Source organism: Vulpes vulpes, chromosome 10, assembly GCF_048418805.1.
Source record: "Vulpes vulpes isolate BD-2025 chromosome 10, VulVul3, whole genome shotgun sequence".
In the NCBI taxonomy this organism is placed as follows: Eukaryota; Metazoa; Chordata; class Mammalia; order Carnivora; family Canidae; genus Vulpes; species Vulpes vulpes.
In genome coordinates, this window is record NC_132789.1 from 88,721,954 (window position 1) to 88,746,349 (window position 24,396).

At 35.9% G+C, this 24,396-nt stretch overlaps 1 protein-coding gene across 2 annotated transcripts in view; it reads left to right on the forward strand.

The window, feature by feature from the left end:
• The window catches only part of MND1 (meiotic nuclear divisions 1), a 65,635-nt gene that overhangs the window by 41,120 nt on the left and 119 nt on the right, over positions 1 to 24,396 (forward strand). Inside the window, exons 5-8 of one of the 2 annotated variants that reach the window (XM_072724883.1) lie at positions 3,706 to 3,780; positions 5,839 to 5,953; positions 15,647 to 15,691; positions 21,144 to 24,396. The exon at positions 21,144 to 24,396 is cut by the window's right edge and continues 119 nt beyond it. In XM_072724883.1, the coding sequence (XP_072580984.1) occupies positions 3,706 to 3,780; positions 5,839 to 5,953; positions 15,647 to 15,691; positions 21,144 to 21,250 (342 nt within the window). In that variant the 3' untranslated portion in view covers positions 21,251 to 24,396. The remainder of the gene's footprint in view (positions 1 to 3,705; positions 3,781 to 5,838; positions 5,954 to 15,646; positions 15,692 to 21,143) is intronic. The other variant, XM_072724882.1, reaches the window with a different exon arrangement.

Consider the following 24,396-nt stretch of genomic DNA (forward strand, 5'->3'; position numbering starts at 1 on the left):
GTTGTAGATACTCTAACAAGACTTCTTAAATGTATAAAATGTTAAATGATACTGCTCTTTTTTTTAAGGAGAAACAAGAGACATAGAACCTATTTTTCCGTAACATACTGTCTGTGAATGTGATAAAGCAGTAGACTCCTCTTGATTTCTTTTGCTGTTACCTCTCTTCTGAATTCTCTGTTCCTTGACATTCTTTCCCACCTATGAAAACCTCTATATTCCTTCCCCGATGCTTTGACATTTTTTTTTTTATTTCTTAAGAGCAGCAAATCAGAATTCCAGTGCAGCCAGCTTGAATCAGTCTTTCTGTTCCTCTTATGAATAGGCAGTTCCTCCAGGCAGTGAATTAGCCCTTTAGAAAACATTGGCATTATGTTTCTCAATCCAGAGTGTCTGTATAGGTGGTCTGGAATGCATTAAAGAGAGGCATTGTGTCAGAACCTCAAATCTAAAGATGAAATCCTCTTCTTACTAATTATAGGTAGTTTTTACTGTTGTTGCTGTTGGTTTGTTTTTTGTTTTTTTCAGAATCAGTGGGTTTTAAAAGATTATTTAGTGAAAGTTGGAAATGGATTTGGTATAGTATATAGTTGGTTCTTGTTTTATTTATGGAAATGTATATAGAGTGTTCTTCAAAGGAATTTTATGGTGAATATAGAGTATCACTCATTTTTCTAGTTTTGTAAATGCGACTTTCATATTTCTTTTAGTGACAGAATTAATTTATTTTGTTTCCAGTTCAGGCTACAATATTTAGCAGTAATTTTTTGCTGATGAACTAGATAATATTCTCCCATATATTATTATCTTGTGTGTTTTAGTTGAGTTTGTTATTGTAACAAAAGAGGTTTTTGTTAAGATCAGTAGTTCTCAAAAGTGTGGTGTCCCCAAACCAGAAGCGTCAGCATTACCCATCAGCTGGGAACATGTTAAAAATGCATATTATTAGGTTCTACTCCGAACCTACTTACTATTCAGAAGTTATGAGGTGTAGCCAGCTACCTGTGTTATAACAAGCCCTTTAGATGATTCTCATCTATGCTAAAGTTTGAGAACTGGTTTAGATAATATCTATACAGTGGCTAAAAATCTCAGCTCTTTATCAGTTGAAAGCCTAGGTTTGATTTAATTCCAGGGTAGGTGTTAAGAACTATAGCAATATTGCTTCTAAGAGATGTGTAGATGAAAAGCTGTTGGCAAGAACTGCCTTACAAGAGTTGGTTTCATTGTTTCTGATAGTTGAAATTTTAAGAACAGATCACCAAGAATCCTTCACTCTGGAGCTGAACTAAGTTGCTTCACTACTTAGGATAGTTAGCAGAAGCTTCTTATTTAATCACATCATTTAAGTTGTGCCTTCCTCCATTACCAGCATACTTAAAATGACAAATCATGAAATCACATCTAAAGCAGATACCAGGGATCCCTGGGTGGCGCAGCGGTTTAGCGCCTGCCTTTGGCCCAGGGCGCGATCCTGGAGACCCGGGATCGAATCCCACGTCGGGTTCCCGGTGCATGGAGCCTGTTTCTCCCTCTGCCTGTGTCTCTGCCTCTTTCTCTGTGTGTGTGACTATCATAAATAAATAAAAATTAAAAAAAAAATAAAAATAAAGCAGATACCATTTTCAGAGTAAAGGAATTCCTGAATTAGCTCTCTTTCAAATGCTTTTAAGTTATAAATAATTATAAGCAGACATACAGTAACTGGAAAATACTTCATTAATATAGTTGAGCTATATATCCATTAATTATTGGCTTATTTTTGTATAATTACTAACTGTTTGGATAACATCTACCTATCTGGTTATTTTTAATGGAAATTTTTTATGGTAATAGATATATGTATTTTTTTAACTGGAAGATTCTCTATTCCTGAGTTTAAATGTCACATCCATTTATTAATTATTTCAGTTGAGTCCTGCAGGGTGGAATATTAATTTTTTTTTTATTTTTTATTTATTTATGATAGTCACAGAGAGAGAGAGAGAGAGGGGCAGAGACACAGGCAGAGGGAGAAGCAGACTCCATGCACCAGGAGCCCAACGTGGGATTCGATCCCGGGTCTCCAGGATCGCGCCCTGGGCCAAAGGCAGGCGCTAAACCGCTGTGCCACCCAGGGATCCCAATATTAATTTTTTAAACATGGTATTATTTTATAAATGGGAACCCTTGTTTTAAAGAACCAGATTTCCTTGTTAAATTTAGGACTTTAAAGTTTATTTTGGCTCCTAAATATATAGCAGGTTTTTGTTGTTGTTGTTGTTGTTTTAACTTAGGAAGATAATTACTCTCAGAAGAGTTATAACTGGTTTGGTGGTGGTGTCTTCTTTGCATCACAGATGGATCTTGTTCATGCTATGGCTTAAAATCAATGACTAGAGAATCATTACAGGAAAGCTGAAAACGTTTCCTTTATGCATATTGAGAGATGGAACATTTCATGAAGCCAGGATAAAGCTACTAACTTTTTGAAGATAACCGTTTCTGATTTTTAATCTATGACACATAACAAGTATTATTTACCTTCTACATATAACTAGGTCATATTGTAAAGGGTCAGCTTCTTATAATCAGCTTAAAGAAATCATTATTTTCTACAGTGAGGGAGGAGTAAAATACATTTTAAGAATACTCTTAATCTTATGAGTCTGATTTTTTTTTTAAGATTTTACTTATTTATTTGAGGAGGGGGGGAACATGAGTAATGAGAGGGGCAAAGGGAGAGGGAGAAGCAGACTCCACAACTCAGGGCTTGATCCCAGGACCCCAGGATCATGACCTGAGCCAAAGGCAGATGCTTAACCAACTGAGCCATCCAGGTGCCCCACGAGTCTGAAATTTCTAACTAGCAAAAGATGTGATGGAGAATTTAATATTGAATGTCCTGTGATTATTTATTTAGTCATGGGCCCAGGTGAGATTAATAAAATTGAAAAGAGGAAGCAGTGTTTTAAAATTAACCAGTTTTGTTTTTGTTTTTGCGTGGGCTCAGTCACATGGTAGTGGATATATTTATGGTCTCTTCATGCTGATATTATTTGATCCATTTCCACATACAACTTATTGCTTTCTAAGCTTAGTATAATACTTGACCTGATCACTTTCAAGGTATGTAAAACATGCATAAAATCAGCGAGAGGCTAATAGATTTTTTGTTCTTGAAGAAATTAATATACCAAATACATAATTCCTCATAATGTACCTGATTTGAGAATAATTGATTGCATTCATTTTTGATTCTGTGTTAGTGAAATAGGCCATAATACTACAAGTCCATAAGAAACAGTCTAGTCTCTTTTCAAAAGACTTTAGGCAGAAGTGAAATAAAATTTGAAGAAAGAATTTATATAAAACATTTTTTGAATTTTCAAATTTAATTTTCAACTAAATAATATACCTCAAGTTACTTGTCATGGAATTGGGGGACCTGATAAATAAAGACTGCAGAAAAAATTGAAAGCATATTATTTACTTTTCTGATTGGATGAGAGGAAATATTTCTGAATTTTTTTTTTCATTCTGCCCTAGTGATTCATAGTACTTGGTTTTCTTCAAATTAGAAAAGTTAGTTCCCATTGTAGTCTTTGACATGTTTGTTACACTGACTTGTGCTAAAAACAAATCTCATATTGATGTCTTAGCTCATAAACTTCATGTTAAGCAAGTTTATCTTAGGAAGCCATTTTATTTGTCTTAATTTTTCAGTTATCTGAGGGAAATCAAAAGCACACAAATCTACAGAAAAGCATTGAGAAAGCTAAAATTGGCCGACATGAAACGGTAAGTTTGTCTGTAGATTCTTTAATAATGTCAATTCTAAATAGAAGAGTAAGAACTTTGAGCTTCCTGTGAGGAGCATACCATTTCTACCAGAAGAGAAGTGAATACAGCAAAGGACATGAACATTGGACATGGTAGGATTCACTAATTGTAAACTGAGGTTTATGTTTTATTCTTGTATTATATTGTACATGGCAGCATAGCATAGAAGGATAAACCATGGAGCCAGACAGCCTGGGTTTGAAAGTGTCCTAAATTTTCAGTTCTCAGTTTCCTGGCTGTAAAATAGGGAATAAAATCTACCTCATTAGGTTATTGTGTGGATTAAAGTAGCTAATATTTGCAAAGCACTCAAAAGAGGACATGCCACAAGTAAGCCCCTTATAAATGTTTATGTAAAATTTTAAGAGTCATGTTTTTTAAGTTTTGGCACAGAACAAATTGAAAACTATCATATGTTATCCTTGGGGCTTTGTACTATTTCTAAATTATTTAAATGAATATTGACATTATTTTATTTTAGAAAGTATAATGTTCTCTGAAGTATTATGTTAGGGGTTTTTAAAAATCCCTTTACTTTCTAGTTTCATCATCATCTCAAGTATTGATTTATAACTTGAAAAAATATTGAAGATCAACGTGCGCCACTAAGCTTTCCATCTAGGCCTCTATTTGTACTACTTGATTGTGAAAGAGACTCAAAAACAGTCACATTGTAGAAAATACCATAGTCTTACTATGGCTTTTCAAAATTATTTCACATACTTTCGTTTATGTGAATAGTCAGCAGTCACAGATAGGAATTGGAGAATGATAGTTTCTGAAGAATATTTAAGGGAAGGTAAGTTCTGGGAATAACCTGAAGCTGTTGTATTTCTTTAATTGATAGTAGCAATTACCATTTCTTTATTTGATCCTTTTTTTTTTCCCTTTAAACATTGGCAATAAATTGTAGATCCATCTTCAACTAATGGTGACATATCCATGCCCAAAAGTTGTCTGCTGAGTGTTAGCCAGTCCACTTGGATTTATTGCACCTGGGAAAAATCCTAGTGGATGCTCTTAGGAGCATCTCCTAGGATGCTCCTCTGAGATCTTTAAAAATAAATAAATAATAAATAAATAGATCATAAATAAATATATAAATAAATAAATGTATGTGATAGGAGGCCATAAGCAGTAATTTGTTATTTCTGATATCTTCAAATATTTTTTTAAAGATTTTATTTATGGGATCCCTGGATGGCTCAGCGGTTTAGTACCTGCCTTCGGCCCAGTGCGTGGTCCTAGAGTCCCAGGATTGAGTCCCACCTCAGGCTCCCTGCATGGAGCCTGCTTCTCCCTCTGCCTATTTCTCTGCCTCTCTCTGTCACTCATGAATAAATAAATAATAAAATCTTTTTTAAAAATTAAAAAATAAAGATTTTATTTATTCATGAGAGACACAGAGAGAAAGAGGCAGAGACACAGGCACAGGGAGAAGTAGGCTCCATGCAGGGAGCCCAATGCAGAACTCAATCCTGGGACTCCAGGATCACGCTTGAGCCAAAGGCAGATGCTCAACTGCTGAGCCACCCAGGCATCCCTGATATCTTCAAATATTTTTAAAGCTTAATCATTCTTAAAGGTTGAAAAATTGTCTTAAACTTTTAAGGAAAATTGTGTAATGATGATATTGCCATAAAATATTGCTTATATATAGACACTGTCTTATGAAACTACCCAAGAGGCAGTATCTTTTCCTAACATATGATGACATAGTCATCTTTAAGTTCATACATAATCAGTGACCTTTCATCTATTTATGTGAGGTCCATTCTCATATTAATTCCCATTCAGCTAGCCACAATATATGAAAGATGCTTGCAGTTTCAGAGAAAAATGAGAATTGAGTTTGTTCTTACACTGTGAATATAGGTATGGGGTATATGTAATATTGTCCAAAGTCTAGTGCACATTAGTTTTGAGAAATAAGAAAATGTTTATAAAATGTATAACCTTACAACATATGGTATTTTGCTTGTCTTAATTATATACATAAAACTATTTTGAATTCAGGAAGAGCGAACCATGCTAGCGAAAGAGCTGTCTTCACTTCGAGACCAAAGGGAACAGCTAAAGGCAGAAGTAGAAAAATATAAAGAATGTGACCCACAAGTTGTGGAAGAAATACGTAAGTTTCTATAACACCTTGAAGATTTTTAAATTTTTTAACTTCAGAGAGAGAGAGACAGAGAGAAATGAGAGGAGCTGAGAGAGAGAGAATCTCAAGTAGGCTCCATTCCTAGCTCAGAGCCTGATTCAAGGCTTGATCTCACAACTCTGAGATCATGGCCTGAGCCCAAACCAAGAGCTGGATGCCCAAATGACTGAGCCACTCAGGTGTGTCTTCCCACCCTGTTTAAAAAATTTTGTTTAAAAAAAAAATTTTTTTTTAAAGAAAGCGAGAGGAGGAGCAAAGAGAATCTCAAGCAGGCTCACACTTTGAAATTATAACTATTTTAAGAGGAAGGAAAGTAGACAAGAAGATAAAGATATGTAATATTAGCTTAGGAAACTGAGAAGTCAGAGAAGAAGTTAACTTGCCCCCAAGTACGTTGACTCAAGAACAAAATCCACTATTGTCTTCTAGGAAAGATAATATCAAAAAAGCTTTTATTTTCACCCCATTAAAATGTTACCTATTTTGTGGGGCAACTGCATGGCTTAGTTAAGGGTCTGCCTTCAGCTCAAGTCACGATCTCAGGATCTTTGGGATCAAGCCCTGCGTTGGGCTCCCCACTCAGCAGGGATTCTGCTTCTCCCTCTCCCTCTGTCCCCTCCTCCACTTGTGTACTCTCTCTCTCTCAAATAAATAGTCTTTTAAAACATTTTTTTTAGGGACGCTTGGGTGGCTCAGAGGTTGCCTTTGGCTCAGGGTGTGATCCTGGAGTTCTGGGATTGAGTCCTACATCGGGCTCCCTGAAAGGAGCCTACTTCTCCCTCTGCCTTCTCTTTCTATCTCTCATGAATAAATAAATAAAATCTTTAAAAATTCTTTTTAATTAAAAAAATTTCTATTTTTATAAAATACATTAATGCTAGAAATTATAACACATTTAATAGATAGCAGTTATGTGTGGAATATCCCATTATTCCATAAATATATATATATTTTTTAAGATTTTATTTATTTATTCATGAGAGAGAGAGAGAGGCAGAGACATAGACAGAAGGAGAAGCAGGCTCCATGCAGGGAGCCCGATGTGGGACTTGATCCTGAGTCTCCAGAATCATGCCCTGAGCCGAAGGCAAACGCGCAACTGCTGAGCCACCCAGGTGTTGCCATAAATATATTTTTATTTATTTATTTATTTATTTATTTATTTATTTGTTTGTTTGTTTGTTTTTTAAAATATTTTATTTACTTATTCATGAGAGACACAGAGAGAGAGAGAGAAGCAGAGATACAGGCAAAGGGAGAAGCAGGCTCCACGCAGGGAGCCCAGTGTGGGACCCGATCCCAGGACCCTGGGGTCACGCCCTGGGCCGAAGGCAGGCACCAAACTGCTGAGCCACCCAGGGATCTCCCCCATAAATATATTTTAGATATGAAGGTGGGATAGTAGGATATTTTTTTTTGTGGAAAGCTATCAAACTATAATCAAAAGAAAAAGATCTTTTTAGACAACTCTAGTTCATACCTTTATAGAGAAATGTCCAGTTCCTCTGCTTTAAAAATTCAGAACAGCTAACAAAATTTTATTCAAATGTGGTATTTCCACTTCCAGGCAAGTAGTGACAGACTGGATTTATCCTCCCATCTGAAAAACAACACAGATAAAATATATGAAATAGGTTTTAAGGTAAATATCAGACAATAAACAACAATGATTCTTAGAGAAAGGAAACAGATAAAGTAAGTCCCAAAATTGTGTCAGCTTATTTTATTGAGTTCCCAGGCTGTGGCACAATGAAGGAGTACCTAGGCAGAGCCCCTACAGACGAAACTGAGAATCGGGACCAAGGTGGCTAGAGTTCACAGGACCTTATACTAGAGAGGAGAATTTACACAGAGAACCCTAGGTATCTATAGAGGGCTCCCCTCAAGTATTTGGTGAATGCATGTGAAGTAATTACCCAAAGCTGGGGAAAGAATGATTTCAGCAAATTAGAAGGAACAATACCTGGCATTCACACAGGACCAAGAATAATGCCTATTCTCACCAGGCAGATTGGAAAAATTTATAATTCACAAGGCATTAGTTAGAACACTCAAGAACATTTTGCCTCAGTAGCAAGTACTAATTAGCCCTAGACTGAGCTTTGTTCTCCCCTTCTAAAAAACCGTAACAGCAAATCTTGAAAACATCAAATTATTGTAACTTAAACGCATCCCAGAAAAAAAGCTAAATAGTATTTATAGGAATACAAATATACCTAGCACCCAACAAAATAAAATTCATAGTGTCTAGCACATAGTGAAAGATCACCAGACATGTAAAGAAGTAGGAAAATATCCTTAATGAAAAGAAAAATCATTCAATCAACACTGACATAGAACTAGCACAGATAGTAGAATTGGAAGATTATGACCTTAAAAGCTATTATACATGTATCGTATAGGGGTAACTTGGTGGCTCAGTCAGTGGGGCATCCAACTCTTAGGCTCAGGTCATGATTTCATGGGTAGTGAGACGGAGCCCTGAATCTAGGCTCTATGCTTAGTGGGGAGTCTGGGGATTCTCTCCCTCTGCTCCTTACTCCTCTTACTCCACTTGTGCATGCATGTGCATGCATGTGTGCTCTCTCTCTCTCTTTAAAATAGATGAATAAATTTTTAAAAGATGCATGTGTTTAAAAGTTAAGTAGAAACATGAAAGATATAAAAAAGGTTCGTGTCAAACTTGGAGTGAACACTACAATTTCTGAAATGAAAAATACACTGGATTGGATTAATAGATTAAACTTTGCAGGCGAAAGGATTAGTGTATTTGAAGACATAGCAGTAGAAACGATCCAAAATGAAACTAGAAAGGAAAAAGAAAAATTTTTTAATGAAAATAGCATCCATGATATGCCCGACAAATTCAAATGACCTAATATATGTGTAATCAAAAGTCCCAAAATGAGGGACTGTTGAGTGGAGTGGAGGGTTTGTGTGTGTGTGTGTATGTGTGTGTGTGTGTGTGTGTGTGTGTGTGTGTGTTGTACATGCCTGTGTGTGCACGTGTGTCCGGGCCTGAAAAATATCTGAAGAAATAAATTCAGAAGAAGTAAAGGCTGCTTTTTTTTTCAAATTTGATGTAAGCTATAAACCCACAGAGTCATCAAATTTAAACATTTAAATAGCAAATGGCATTGATCTCCTTATTACTAAATCTAGATAATTTTTTTTAATATTTTAACCTCTGTCCCCCCAAATAGGATTATTTCCCTTCCCCAAAAAGATGATTGTTTTTAAAACGTGCTTTTTGATAATGAGGGTTTCATAGGAGTTTGGCTATCATGTTAGTGCAGAACATATTATACTGGATTAAAGGATTATGAGTTTCACAAGTTGATTTTAATAAGATTTGGTTCTTAATAGTGTGATTATACCACACATGTTACAACGATCAGGCTAATCTCTAAGTCTGTCATGGTTTATTTTGAAACAGTTTTTCTGCTGATAATAGCTGTAACTTTTATGTTCATGTTAGATATGGCTCTGTATAATCTTTTACTTATTTCTTTTTTTTTTAAGATTTTATTTATTTATTCATGAGAGACACAGAGAGATAGAGAGAGAGAGGCAGAGACACAGGCAGAGGGAGAAGCAGGTTCCATGCAGGGAGCCCAATGCAAGACTCAATCCCGGGTCTCCAGGATCACACCTTGAGCAGAAGGCAGCCCTAAACTGCTGAGCCACCCAGGCTGCCCTCTTTTACTTATTTCTTAATAATTCTTGGAATAAATATATTTCATCATGCTAGTTGAATTATTGATACCTGCATTCAATAAGTATTAGCAAGATTGGTTGCAAATATCTTAGAAGAAGTAGAAACAGTAATGTATAAAAAATAAAATGTAATTCTAATTTAATTTAAATAAATAAATAAATAAATTTAATTCGACTCTGACCTTTATTTGAGAACAGATAAAACAAGTTGTAGTAAAAATTGAATTCCTACAAAAATGTTTAAAAATAAATCATAGGAGTACTTAAGAAATTTTCTTAGAAATGCCAGGATGACAGTGAAAATGATGGAATTAGGACCTCTGAAAAGTTATTGTTCCATGAAAGCTGGCAGAAATTGTCACAACTTTTCCAGAATCCTAGAAACTAACCAATGATTTGCCTATTCAAGAAAAATGGCTGACTCTTAGCAAGAATAATAAGCTTGCTTATTATTGTGATGTTTTAACTTGTCCTATTCTCATCCCCTACTCTCTAGCTCAGCAGTAACCTTGAAAAATAACAGCCCTGAATTCCTGATATCAGAAGGAGTAAAATGGAGCTGAAGCTCTTTAAGACCCTCTTTTCACCCTAGTTGTTACTATTTGACATCTTTAGTGGTTTTCTGAATAGGAAATACTGTCCTTATTTGATCTGGCTTGTGGTATGCTCATTTGTCTAAAAACAATTACAGGCAAGAGTTTTAACTTCACAGCTATTTTAGGTGATGAATAACAGGTGAGCCTAATCAAAGAGCTTTAAAAGGAGAGGCTGAAAGAGATGTTCTTAGGTGTCTTGGAAAGCAGCATGGTTTTGGAAATCTAGGAAGCCATATGCTTGCACAGAAGGGCTTGTGCACCTTCTCAGGAAAATCTTGGGAAGTTCCTAGTCTCTCACCTCTAGCAGACCTTGGCACTCTGCATGCAGGAAGTGAAGGCCACGGCAGAGTAGTAAATTGCCTAGTTGAAACCTGCCGCAACACACTCAGCCTCTCAGCAAAGACTTGGAGTTTTAGTCCAGGTGTTTCAGGAAATCTCTGTTCAATTATTAGCTGCCTGGCAAGTGAACTAGAGACTTCAGTGGCCACACAGGACAGAGTACAGACTTTATAGAATTAATTCAGAAAAATCACTAAACAAACAATAACAACAAGTACCAAAAATAACAACCTTGGGAATGGGGAAGTATCTGATTCCCAGAGTTGCCACATTATATTATTTAAAATGTCCAACTTCCAACAAAAAAATTGGGAGATGTACAAAGAAAGTATAGTTCATGTACAGTGCATGATGGTGGACTTGCTAGACATAGACTTTCAGCTCTTTAAAATATGTTAAAAGAGCTAAAGAAAAACATGTGTAAAGAAAAGGCTAAAAAAAAAATAAAAAATAAATAAAAATAAAAAAAAAAAGAAAAGGCTGAGAGTGAAATCTCACCAAGCAGAGAATATCAGCAAAGATACAGAAATTATTAAAAAGGAACGAAATGAAATGCTGGAGTTGAAAACCATAATAATTGAAATGAAAATTCAATTAGGAGATTATTAATCAGGAGATTATTAATCCTAAAATTCAATTAGGAGATTATTAATCTGGAGATTAATAGCTGATTTCAGCAGCAAAAGAAAGAATTAGTAACTTGGAGATAGTTCAACTGAGATAATTCAATCTGTGGAACAAAAGGAAAAAAGAAATGAAGAAATACCAATGGAGTTTCAATAGACCTGTGGCACATCATCAAGAATGCCAACATATACATATAGGAAGTCCCAGAAGGAGAGGGGAGAGAATGGGGCTGAAAGAATATTCCAAAAAATAAGAGCTGAAACCTCCTCAAATTTGATGAAAAGCAATCTATACATCAAAAAACTTAAGCTCCAATTTAGGATGCCCTGAAAAAGATCCACATATAGATTTATCATAATCAACTCGTCAAAAAAAAGAGAATATTGAAAGCAACAAGAAGGAGGTTACTCATCACATACTCTTCAATCACATTAACAACTTGTTTCTTATTAGAAGCCATAGAGACCAAAGGCATTGGGGTGACATATTCAAAATGAATATGGGCAGTAACTGTCTACTAAGAATTCTATATCCAGAAATATTTTCCTTAAAAATGAAGGACAGAGTAAACAACAACTGAAAGAGTTTGTCACTAGCAGACCTGCCCTCTCCCCCCCCCCCCCCAAAAATATATATGGAAGTCTTTCTCACTGAAATGAAAGGACGCTAGATAGTAACAGGAAATAAAGCACACTGGGATGCCTGGGTGGCTCAGCAGTTGAGTGTCTGCTTTCCGCTCAGGACGTGATACTGGGGTTCTGGGGATCATGTCCCACATCAGGCTCCTTGCATGGAGCCTGCTTCTCCCTCTGCCTATGTCTCTTCCTCTCTCTGTCTCGTGAATAAATAAATAATTTTTAAAAAAAGAAATAAAGCACACTGATAAAGGTTACTTCATAGGTAAATATAAAAGTGTATATGTATTTTTGTTTGTATCTCCTGATGGTCTCCTATTTGCTTTAAAATACAGCTGCATAAAGCAGTAATGATAAGCTATTTTGTTGGGCACACAATATGTAAAATGTAATTTGTGACAATGACAGCATGATTGCTCATTAGACAAAAAATATTTGACAAAATCCAACACCCTTTCAAACACTAAACCAACTAAGAATAGAAGTGAATTTCCTCAATTCAATAAAAGGGCATCTACAATAAATCTATAACTGACATCACATTGAATGGTGAAATGTTATATGCTTTCCCCAAGGATGACCTCTCTCATCAGTTCTATTCAGCATTGTACTAGAAGTTCAAGCTAGGGCAATTGGGCAAAAAAGAGAAATAAAAGGCATCCATGTTTAATAATAAGTGAGGTCAGCACATTGTAGTATACAAAAATCACATGCACCTTACATACTAACACTGAACAATCTGAAAATGAAACTTAAAGAAATTCATTTACAAATGAATGAAATACTTAGGAATAAAATTAGTCAAGAAAGTGCTATACTTGTACTGAAAACTACAAAACATTGAAACTAATGACCTGTACAAACAAAGACATTCTGTGTTTATAGAAAGACTTAAACGTTAAGACAGAAATACTCCTCAAATTGATTTACAGATTCAGTGTAAAACCTGTCAAAATTCTAAACATTTTTGGTAGAAATTGGTAAATTGATCCTAAAATTCATATGAAAATGCAAGGGAGCCAGAATAGCCAAAAGAATCTTGAAAGAGGGGGGTGCCTTGGTGATACAGTCAGTTAAGTGACCAACTCTTGGTATCAGCTCAGGTTGTGATCTTAGGGTCATGGGATCGAGCCCACATTGGGCTCTGCCCTCAGCTCCAAGTCTGCTTAAGGTTCCCTCTACATCTCCTTCTGCCCCTCCCCCACCACATGTGGCTTGTGCGCTCTCGCTCTCTCACTCTCTCAAATAAATCTTTTTTTAAAAAAATCTTAAAAAAGTAACAGCAAAGTTGGAAGACTCAAATTTTCCCAATTTCAAAACTTCCTAAAAAGCTGCAATAATCAAGACAGTGTGGGGGCTAGCCTAAGAATAGACCTGCAGGGGCATCTGGCTGGCTCAGTCAGAAGAGCATGTGACTCATGATCTCGGGGTTGTGAGTTCAAGCCATACGTTGGATATAGAGATTACTTAAAAAAAAACAAAAAAGAATAGACATGCAGGTTAATGGAATAGAATTGAGAGTCCAGAAGGAAACCCAATTGATTTTCAACATGGGTGCCAAGACCATTCAATTAGGAAAGGATTGTGTTTTCAACTAATGGTGCTGGGCATAACTGGTTATCCACGTGCAAATGAATCATCCTGGACTCCCATCTCAGACCATATACAGAAACTAACTCAAACAGATTAAAAACCTAAATGTAAGAAAGTATGAAACCAGTGTCTATCTCTGTATCCCTGGGTTAGGCAGCAGTTCCTTACGTAGAACACCAAAAGCTCAAACAACCAAAGAAAACAGATCAATTTGACTTTGTCAAAATTAATAACTTTTGTGTATCAAGGCACCTTACTAAGAAAGTGAGAAGAAAATCCAGAGTAGGAGAAAATATTTGTAAATCCTATATATATCTTGACAAATGTCCAACATCCAAAATGTATATATTTTTAAAAATTACAACTGAACAATTTTTAACCCAATTTAAACATGGGCAAAGTGTTAATTTTTCCAAGGAAAATACACAAATGGTCAAGAAGCATAGGAGAAGATGCTCAACATCATTAGTTATTAAAGAAATGCAAGTCAAAGCCAAAATGAGATACTATTTAAACAGGGCATAGGATGGTTATAATAAAAAGAATGGAAAATAATTTTTGGTGAGGATGTGGAGAAATTGGAACTCTTAGTTTGCTGGTGGTACTGTTAAAATGATATAACCACTTTGTAAGACAATTTATCTGTTCCCCAAAATGCTATATGTAGAGTTATCATTTGAGCTCCTAGATGTATATCCAAGAGAATTGAAAACATGTTCACCCAAAAATTATTCATATTAGCAATAAACAACCCAAATGTCCATTAACTAATGAATGACTAAACAAAATGTGGATATTATTTGACAATAAAAGGGAATGAAGTATTGATACATGCAACAACATGGATGAGCCTTGAAAACATGATGCTAAGTGGAAGAAGCTAGACACATTGTGTATCGTTGCAATTTTTTTTTAAGATTTTATTTATTCATGAGAGAGACCAAGAGAGAGAGGCAGAGACACAGGCAGAGTGAGAAGCAGGCTCCATGCAGGGAACTCCATGTGGGACTCAATCCTAGGACTCCAGGATTATGCCCTGGGCCGAAGGCAGGAGCTCAACTGTTGAGCCACCTGGGCGTCCCATATCATTGCATTTAAACGAAACATCCAGAATAGGGAAATTCATTGAAATGGGAAGTAGATTAGTGGTCTCCAGGGGCTGAGGGGAAAGAGAATGTGGAGTGACTGCTCATGGGTATGGGATTTTCTTTTGGGTGATGAAAATGTCCTCTAATTAGGTAGTGGTGATAGTTTTCCAATCCTGTTCTAAAACCTACTGAATTCTGCACTTTAATATCATGAATTCTGTAGTATATAAATTATCCTTCAATAAATAAATGACATCATAATAAATAATATTTATGCTCAGTTGATCATGGCACTGTTTTGTGCTGTGTAGTTTAAGTTGACAGACACATATATTTAATAGCAAGATATATAAATTTTTTAAGGTCAGGTTTATTGTAATCTAATATATGTACTCTGAAATTCTTATCATTAAATTATTTTATACTCGATGTTGTAAATTATTTGAATAACACATCTCACTTATGTGATGTTCTTGTCTTTAAAGGAACCTTATGTATTATGCTGAGTGAAATAAGTCAATCAGAGAAGGACAAACATTATATGGTCTCATTCATTTGGGGGAATATAAAAATTAATGAAAGAGAACAAAGGGAAAGGAGTGAAAATATCAGTGAGGGTGACAAAACCTGAGAGACACCTAACTCTGGGAAATGAGCAAGGGGCAGTGGAAAGGGAGGTGGGAGGGGTGTTGGGGTGACTGGGTGATGGGCACTGAGGGGGGCACTTGGCGGATGAGCACTGGGTATTATGCTATACGTTGGCAAATTGAACTCCAATAAATAAATTAAATTAAATTAAAAAATAAATAAAGGAACCTTATGTTATCTTTAAAGGAACCTAATAATGGACATTTAAGAGAAGGAAATTGTTTACATTGACTATTCATGACTAATATAATAGAAACTAAAATTTCTTTGGGGAGTTGAGCAGGTTTGTGGGATGCAACATGTCACTATTTGAGCTTTTTACATAGATCTTTATTTTTCTAACCTTTGGTTCATGTAAAAAAATGAAGCTATAAATAGAGGAAGATGATTATTTATATATGTATATATACTTTTTTTCAGGTCAAGCAAATAAAGTGGCCAAAGAAGCTGCTAACAGATGGACTGGTATGTATTACAATGGTACTGATAAGCTATAGTTAGCTTTTTCTACACTATGGTACAAGATGCAGAAGCTGTTGTGCCTAGTTTTGTTCAAGAAAAGACATTTCCAGAAATGTATGTATTAAAGGTTTTTTTTTTTTTTTTTAAGATTGTGTTTATTTTTAGAGAGAGAGGATGTAATCGACGAGAGGGGCAGAGGGAGAGGAAGAGAGAGAATCTTGAGCAGACTCTGCACTGAGTGTGGAGCCCAATTTGGGGCTCGATCCCATGACTCTGGGATCATGACCTGAGCTAAAGGTAGACACTTAACAGACTGAGCCACCCAGGTGCCCAGGAAGGAAGATATTTTTAGCAGAGCAGAAACAGCTGTTAGGAATCATATTTCCATTTGAAGTTATAACTTGCTCCTTCCAACATAAAAATGTTATGAAAAGAGCATGGCGTTAAAACAATTTATGCCTCAGAAAACCAACCTGTCTTCAAAACAAAAAGAAAACATCCGTAATAGTTGCAACTAAAGATTTTTATGTGATTATTAGTTAAGGTTTTGCTATCCTTTTACCTAAAAAGTTCCTTACAATGTGTATAGAATAGAAGGTATTTACTGTTCAGTAATTCAGTATTTCAATATTCTAAAATGAGAGATTACCATAGGGAATAAATACAACTAGAGGGCAGCCCAGCTGGCTCAGCGGTTCAGCGCTGCCTTAAGCCCAGGGTGTTGATCCTGGAGACCCGGGATTGAGTCCCATGTCGGGCTCCCTACATGGAGCCTGCTTCTCCCTCTGCCTGTGTCTCTGCCCCTCTCTCTCTCTGTGTCTTTCATGAATAAATAAAATCTTTAAAAATATATATGTTATATATATATATATATGTTATATATATGTATATATATAACTAGAAATACCACATCTAAATGATTTATGGCATTAAAGACACTTAAATTTTTTTAAAGACCCTTTAAATGTGATTTAGCAACTTATATAAAACCTTGCTTAATAATTAAGAGTGGAGTTTTTATGACTTTGTGTGAGAGGCATCTTAATGAGTGAGGAGGGGGATAGATGTTGTGAGGTCCTAAACACAGACTCATGCTTATGATATTGCCCATTCTATTTCTGTATATATCCTGGGGATGCCACCATGGAAATGAACAGAAGTTCTACTAGTCCTAAGGCTGTTTCTTTAAAGGAAAAAAAAAATCCTATTTTTTATCCATTTGTAAAAATTTCCACATAGTAGGAAAATTTTATTTGACAGGGAATCAATTATCTGGATCACAGGTAACATTGTCTCAAAGGCAGACATCTAGCAACCCAAGACATGTTTAATCAGTCTTTTTGAGTTGGTCCATTAAGCGTTGTTGTTGGTAGGCTTTTGTTTGTTCTTTTGTTTTAACCTTTGGAAGTTTACTCGCTTCTCAGCCTTTTGGCTAAGATCAAGTATAATCTTTGGAGGCTTATAATAAAATGGTTTCTTGCACTCATGTGAACCAGCAACTCCCTTCTGCTAAGCTTAGACTTACTATGCTACCTTAATCTTTTCCTCTCCTGATCCAGGTTGGAAGTCCATTCCTTCAAGCTTCCTACAATATTGCATCTGTTCTCTCATTTCCTAGAAATCTTTCTGTGCTCTTGGACCCTGTTCTGGAAGCTCTACACATAATACCTGATCTTCTCTCTTTAACATATTAATAACACTTTGGAATGATTTAGTAATAGGTTGATTTTTCTCTCTCTACTCTTGTGTCAGCTGGAAGGCGTAGGCTCTCTACCTTATAGGGTACTTGTAATACATTTCATACCTGTGTAATGTAGCAGTGAGCCCTATGGAAATGTTTGTGAGTGATAAGAATGTATGGTTATGCAGACACTAGGAAAACTAAACATCATTCTGGAGTGCCTCATGTTATTAGTAGTCTCTCCTAGGTCCTCATGAAAACTAAAGATTTGTTTAAAATTTTTATATAAAGATTCATTTTTTAATATCTGTTGATATTCCATTACAATTTAATTGAAAGAACTGGGGATATTTTGTTAACTTTATTCTATTTAATGTAGTAGTATTCACTTTCAAAGCAAACTTCAATACAGACATGCAGTTATCATTGTTAGATACTTGGAATTAAACTTCCTAAAATGAGGGATGCCTGGGTGGCTCAGCAGTTGAGCATCTACCTTTGGCCCATGACGTGATCCTGGGATCAAGTCCCTCATCAGGCTCCTTGCAGGGAGCCTGCTTCTCCCTCTGCCTACATCTCTGCCTGTGTGTGTGTGTGTGTGTGTGTGTGTGTGTCTCATGAAGAAATAAATAAAATCTTAAAAAAAAACTTCCTAAAATGATATATTTAAAGGTGATCAGACTTCAGGTATAAATACGTTAAGGATATATCACATTACAAAATATAGACATACCTCAGAGATATTGCAGGTTTGGTTCCAGACAACTGCAATGATGTGAATACCACAATAAAGTGAATCAAATCAATTTTTTGCCTCCCAGCGCATATAAAAATTATGTTTATGCTGTACTATAGTCTATTAAGTGCACAATAGCATTATGTCTATGTACCTTAATTTAAAAATACTTTATTACTGAAAAACGCTAACCATCACCTGAGCTTTCCATGAGTTGTAATCTTTCTTGCTGATGGAGAGTCTTGCTTCCATGTGGATGGATGGCTGCTGACTGACCAGGCAGGTGCCTGCTGATGGCCATGGTGGCTGTGGCAATTTCTTGAAATAAGACAGTAAAAGAAGTTTGCCACATCAATTGATTCTTCCTTTCATGAACGATTTCTCTGTAGCATGTGATGCTGTTCGTTAGCATTTTATCCACAGAACTTTTAAAATTGGAGTCTGTTCTCTCAAACCCTCCCCTACTCTATCAATTAACTTTATGTAACATAGTAAATTCTTTATTAGTCATTTCAGTAATCTCACAGCATCTTCACCAGGAGTAGATTCCATCTCAACAAATCACTTTCTTTGCTTATCCAGGTGAAGCAACTCTTCATCCCTTCAAGTTTTAATATGAGATTTCAACAATTCTGTCCCATTCAGCCTCCACCTCTAATTCTAGTTCTCTTGCTCTTCCCACCACATCTGCAGTTACTTCTTCCACTGAAGTCTTGAACTCCTCAAAGTCATCCTTGAGAGTTGGAACCAACTTCTTCCAAACTTGTTAATATTGATATTCAAACCTCTTCCCACAAATCACGAATGTTCTTACTGGCATATAGAATGGTGAATCCTTTCCAGAAGGTTTTTAATCTACTTTGCTCAGATCCATCAGAGGAGTCACTCACTATCTCTGGCAACTATAGCCTTATGCAGTATATTTCTTAAATAAGATTTGAAAGTCAAAAGTACTCCTTGACCCATGGGCCACAGAATGGATGTTGTGTTGGAGCACAGGCTGAGTAGATTTCTGGGATCTTCAGGATGGTAAATGAGCATTGGCTTCAAGTGAAAGTCACTAGTGGCATTTGCCCCAACAGGAGAGTCAGCCTGTCCTTGGAAGCTTTTTTTTTTTTTTTTTAAGATTTATTTATTTATTTATTTATTTATTTATTTATTTATTTATTTATTTATTTATGATAGACATAGAGAGAGAGGCAGAGACACAGGCAGAAGGAGAAGCAGGCTCCATGCTGGGAGCCCGACATGGGACTCGATCTCGGGGTTCCAGGATTGCGCCCTGGGCCAAAGGCAGGCGCTAAACTGCTGAACCACCCAGGGATCTCCTGTCCTTTGAAGCTTTGAAGCCAGGCACTGACTTCTCTCTAGCTATGAATGTCCTACATGGCATCATCTTCCGGTAGAAAGCTATTTGATCGACATTGAATATCTGTTGTTCGGTGTAGCCACCTTCATGAATTGGCTTAGCTGGGTCTTCTGGATAACTTGCTGTGGCTTCTCCATCAGCACTTGCTGCTTCATCCTGCACTCTGATGTTACAGAGATGGCTTCTTTCTATAAGCCTCATGAACCAACCTCTGCTAGCTTCCAACTCTTTTTCTGTATCTTCCTCACCTCTCAGCCTTCATAGTGTTGGGGAGAGTTAGGGCCTTGCTCCGGATTAGCTTTGGCTTATAGAGGGCTGCCTTCTTGTGTCCTCATATGGTCTTTTCTATGCATGTTCCTGGTATCCGTGTATCCACATTTCCTTTTCTTAAAAGGACAGCTGGCAAATTGAATCAGGGCCCACCTTAACAAGCTTGTTTTAACTTAATCATCTCTTTGAAGACCTAGTTTCCAGATACAGTCACATTCTGAGGTCCTGGATGCTAGGACTACAATGAATTTGATTATGAAATTTGGTGGGTGGGGGGGTATACAGTTCAGCCTTAACATTCCAGAGGAACCTCTTTTAACCCCTCATTATCACTATCAACACAGTGCTAACATTTGAAGGAATATTCTGAACCAGAAAGCTTCACACCTTATTTCTCTATATTTATAAAACATATTCAGTATAAAGGTGATACATACATGAAAGAAAATGTGTGGGTGAAAAAAACCCCACAAAAACCTGACTCTCATTCCCATTCCCCAAGTGCAGCCCCTGTGAGCATGTTGGTGTTACTCTGCATCCCTCATTGCCTATTCATAGATGCCCTTCCAGCAGATATTTAGATTGCTTTTATTTTTTTCTTACATTGGAATAAAGATTTAACCATAAATCTTTGTACAAAATTTCTTTTGTTTCCTTGAGATAAATTCCTTTAAGTAGATACAACACTTTCTCAGTGGCAAAATGCATTTTAAATCCTCCCCCCCCACCCCCCAGAGGACATGAAGGATACATCTGGTCCTATCTTAGTCTTAAGATAGGAGAACTACCTTTTATCCTCCTCTCCCCTTCTCCCTCACACTTGCCTGATTATCTGGAAACCATTATTATCTGTGGGGAAGAGAAAAAGGTCTGGAGAGAACGTGCACCCTTTGGGAACAGGAGCAGTTGTAATTCCTGAGGTAAGAGTCCTGGCCTCTGCTGTGGAAATGTGGAGGAAACACTGTTGTTAGCCTTTCCTTGTTTTTGGATTATCCTTTTCGTTTTTTTTTTATTTTTTAAAGATTTTATTTATTCTCTGATGAGAGAGAGACAGAGGGAGAAGCAGGCTCCATGCCGGGAGCCCAACATAGAACTCAATCCCGAGTCTCCAGAATCATGCCCCCGGCCGAAGGCAGGCACTTAACCGCTGAGCCACCCAGGGATCCCCATTTTTGGATTCTTCTTAAATTAGTGGGACCTAATTTACTGAATTTTTAAATAATGCAATCTAGTTGCTCGGAATACTGAAGTATTTTCTTTCTTCTGAAACTAATTGCCATTACTTTTGAAAATAAAGCATACAGTGATAGAAGTAACAAAAAAAAAGAATATACTTATATCTGAAATGTTTTATGATTGTGTTTTCAATTTTTAAAAATATTTCTCAATTTTCTTTTAGATAATATATTTGCAATAAGATCTTGGGCCAAAAGAAAATTTGGGTTCGAAGAAAATAAAATTGACAAAAATTTTGGAATTCCAGAAGACTTTGACTACATAGACTAAAATGTTCAATGTTGGTAAAGGATCTGTGTACTTGTGAATATGTAATTTTTAAAATCTTATCCAACTAAATGTACTGAATTGCCATTAACCTGTATTTGTGTTTATCATTTCATTAATTTTAAATAAAGTATAAACTGTAGATGGTTTTCACTCTTTTTGATCTATCAAAAGCAGGATTATTCCCAAGTGGTCATCAGAGTAGGATAGTACAAATAAAATCATCCACTTAAGTTAGTTTTACAAATAATTTTTTAGAGATCACAGACATCATGGCAAGACAACATAGTTTAGTTTCATCCAAATATTAAATATTGACAACTAAGAGTACCTTTGAAGGTTCTATTGCAGACATACACCCACACAATGATACTTGGAAATAACCTTTAATACTTTAGTGGTTGCTGTACTATTTTTCATTATTTAGTGGAAAATGTATGTGATTGATTCTCAGTATAACTGCACCATATTTGTGAATTTCCTACAGAAAAAATACAGAATGTTGGTGTACTCAAGTTTAGAGTTAAGTGGTAATTCCTCAGTCATGAAAACGACTTTCTTTTGACTTTTTGATGCCCTTTGACTGTAAAGAACAAGCATGTGGCCCTTTGTCCTGACTTACGCACTTTTGATAAGATATAGTGGCATTGGTGTGGCACATATCCTCAACTAGAGTTCAGGGACTTTTTTTTCAACTACCTAAAAAAGAGTAAATTAAAAAATAATTTATGTCCTGTGTATATAATTTTTTTCCAATTCAGCTTGGGTGTTTAGATTATTTGGAGGCCCTCCAAGAAAAAGAAGAAAACAAAATGAATGTGTATAATGCCCTTTACACACATGCCTTAATTTTTTCTCATACTAATTTTGATGTTCTTTTAAGTACCTTGAATGAGATACTCCACATGGCTGAAATGACCCAAACAGCATCCAAACCGTTCGTTAGTGAATCTAGCCTTTGTATTGCATGGAGTTGCTCTAGGCCTTCTTAATTACTTCCTGGATGGGGGAGGGAAGGCAGCAAATTGGTCCATCTTTGTTCTTTGTTCTCAAGGCTACTTTATGTTGCCTTAAGGCGACAGCTCTTTTCACAGGAGAAAGTATTTGATGTAAGAGATTACAAAGGACAAAAAATAAAAATAACCCACCATAAGCCTTTCCCCAAAACACATTCCAAAATTTCTCAGACATAATTTGCTATTTATTAGAAAATAAACTTCTTTGTTTAAAGAGAAGGTATGTATATTCCAAAAGGAAGCCATTTCTAATGATCCTTAAAAGATTTTGGACACCTTTATAAAAATTGAAGTATAATTAACATACAACATTATATTAGTTTCAGGTGTACAGTGTAACAATTGGACATTTGTATACATTGCAAAATGATCACCATAGTAAGTCTAATTACCATCTGTTATATAAAGTTATAAAAAAATTTTCTTACCAAAACTTTAAGATTTACTCTTAGCAACTTTCATATTTGCAATACGATATTGTTGACTGCAGTCACTGTGCATATTACATCTCCATGACTTATTTATATAACTGGAAGTTTGTACCTCTCTTGATCTCTGCCCCACATTTTACTCACCCCTGACCCCCTCCACTCTGGCAACCACCAATGTATTCTTTGTATCTATGAGTTTGGTTTGGTTTTGTTCTGTTTGCTTGTTTTTTAGACTCAATATAAGATTACACATATTTGTTTTTCTGTCTGGCTTATTTCACTTAGCTTAATACCATTTAGGTCCATCTATATTGTTGCAAATGGCAAGATTTCATTCTCTTTTATGGCTGAGCAGAAATATGTACCACATCTTTCTCCACTCATCCATTGATGGACGCTTAGGTTGTTTCCATATCTTTGTTGTTATAAATAGTGCTGCAATAAGCCTAGGACTGCACATATATTTTTAAATTAGTGTTTTTCTTTGGATAAATATCGGAATTTTTGGATTTTAGTTCTATTTTTAACTTTTTTATAGCAACTCCATACTGTTTTCCGTGGTGACTGCACAAATTTACATTTCCACTAACAGTAAGGATTAATTTCTCCACATTCTCACCAACTCTTATTATTTCTTCTTCTTTTGAACAAGCCAATCTCACAGATGTGAGGTGATATCTCATTGTGGTTAGTGATGTTGAATATCTGTTCATATGTCTCTTGGCCATCTGTATGTCTTCTTTGGAAAAATACATATTCAGATCTTCTATTTTCTTTTTTTTTTTCTTAAGATTTTATTTATTTATTCATGAGAGAGAGAGAGAGGCAGAGACACAGGCAGAGGGAGAAGCAGGCTCCATGCTGGGGTGGGACTCAATCCTGGGTCTCCAGGATCATGCCCTGGGCCCAAGGCAGGCACTAAACCGCTGAGCCACCCAGGGATCCCGCTGGATTATTTTTATGCTGTTATTGATCTATATGAGTTCTTTATATTTTGGTTATTAACCCCTATTAGATATGCGATTTACAAATATCTTCTCTCATTCAATAGATTGCCTTTTAATTTTGTTGACAATTTTTTTTTTCTGTATAGAAGCTTTTTAGTTTGATTTAGTTCCATTTGTTTATTTTTGGTTTTGTTGCCATTGCCTTTGGAGTCTGATCTACACAAAATATCCCCAAAAGCAGTGTCACGGAGCCCACTGCCTATATGTTTTTGGTAGGATTTTTATGATTTCTGGTCTTAAATTCGAGGCTTTAGTCCATTTTGAGTTAATTTTTGTGTATGTTGTAAGATAGTGGTCCAGTTTCATTCTCTTGCGTCTGGCTCTCCAGTTTTCCAATCACTGTGTATTAATGATACTGCCCTTAAGCCCATTGTATATTTTTGCCTCCTTTGTCATAAACTGATTGACCATGTATATTTGGGTTTATTTCTGGGCTATCTGTTCCATTGATCTATGTTTCTATTTTTATGCCAATACCATGCTATTTTGACTAATATAGTTTGAAGTTAGGAAATGTGATACCTTCAGTTTTGTTTTCTCAAGATTGCTTTGCCTATTTGGGATTGTTCTGTTAGTTTGTTGTTAGTTTATAAAGATGTAAAATATTTTTGTATATTAATTTTGTACCCTCCAAATTTACTGAATTTGTTTAATGGGTTTTTGGTGGAGTGTTTAGGGCTTTCCGCATATAAAAT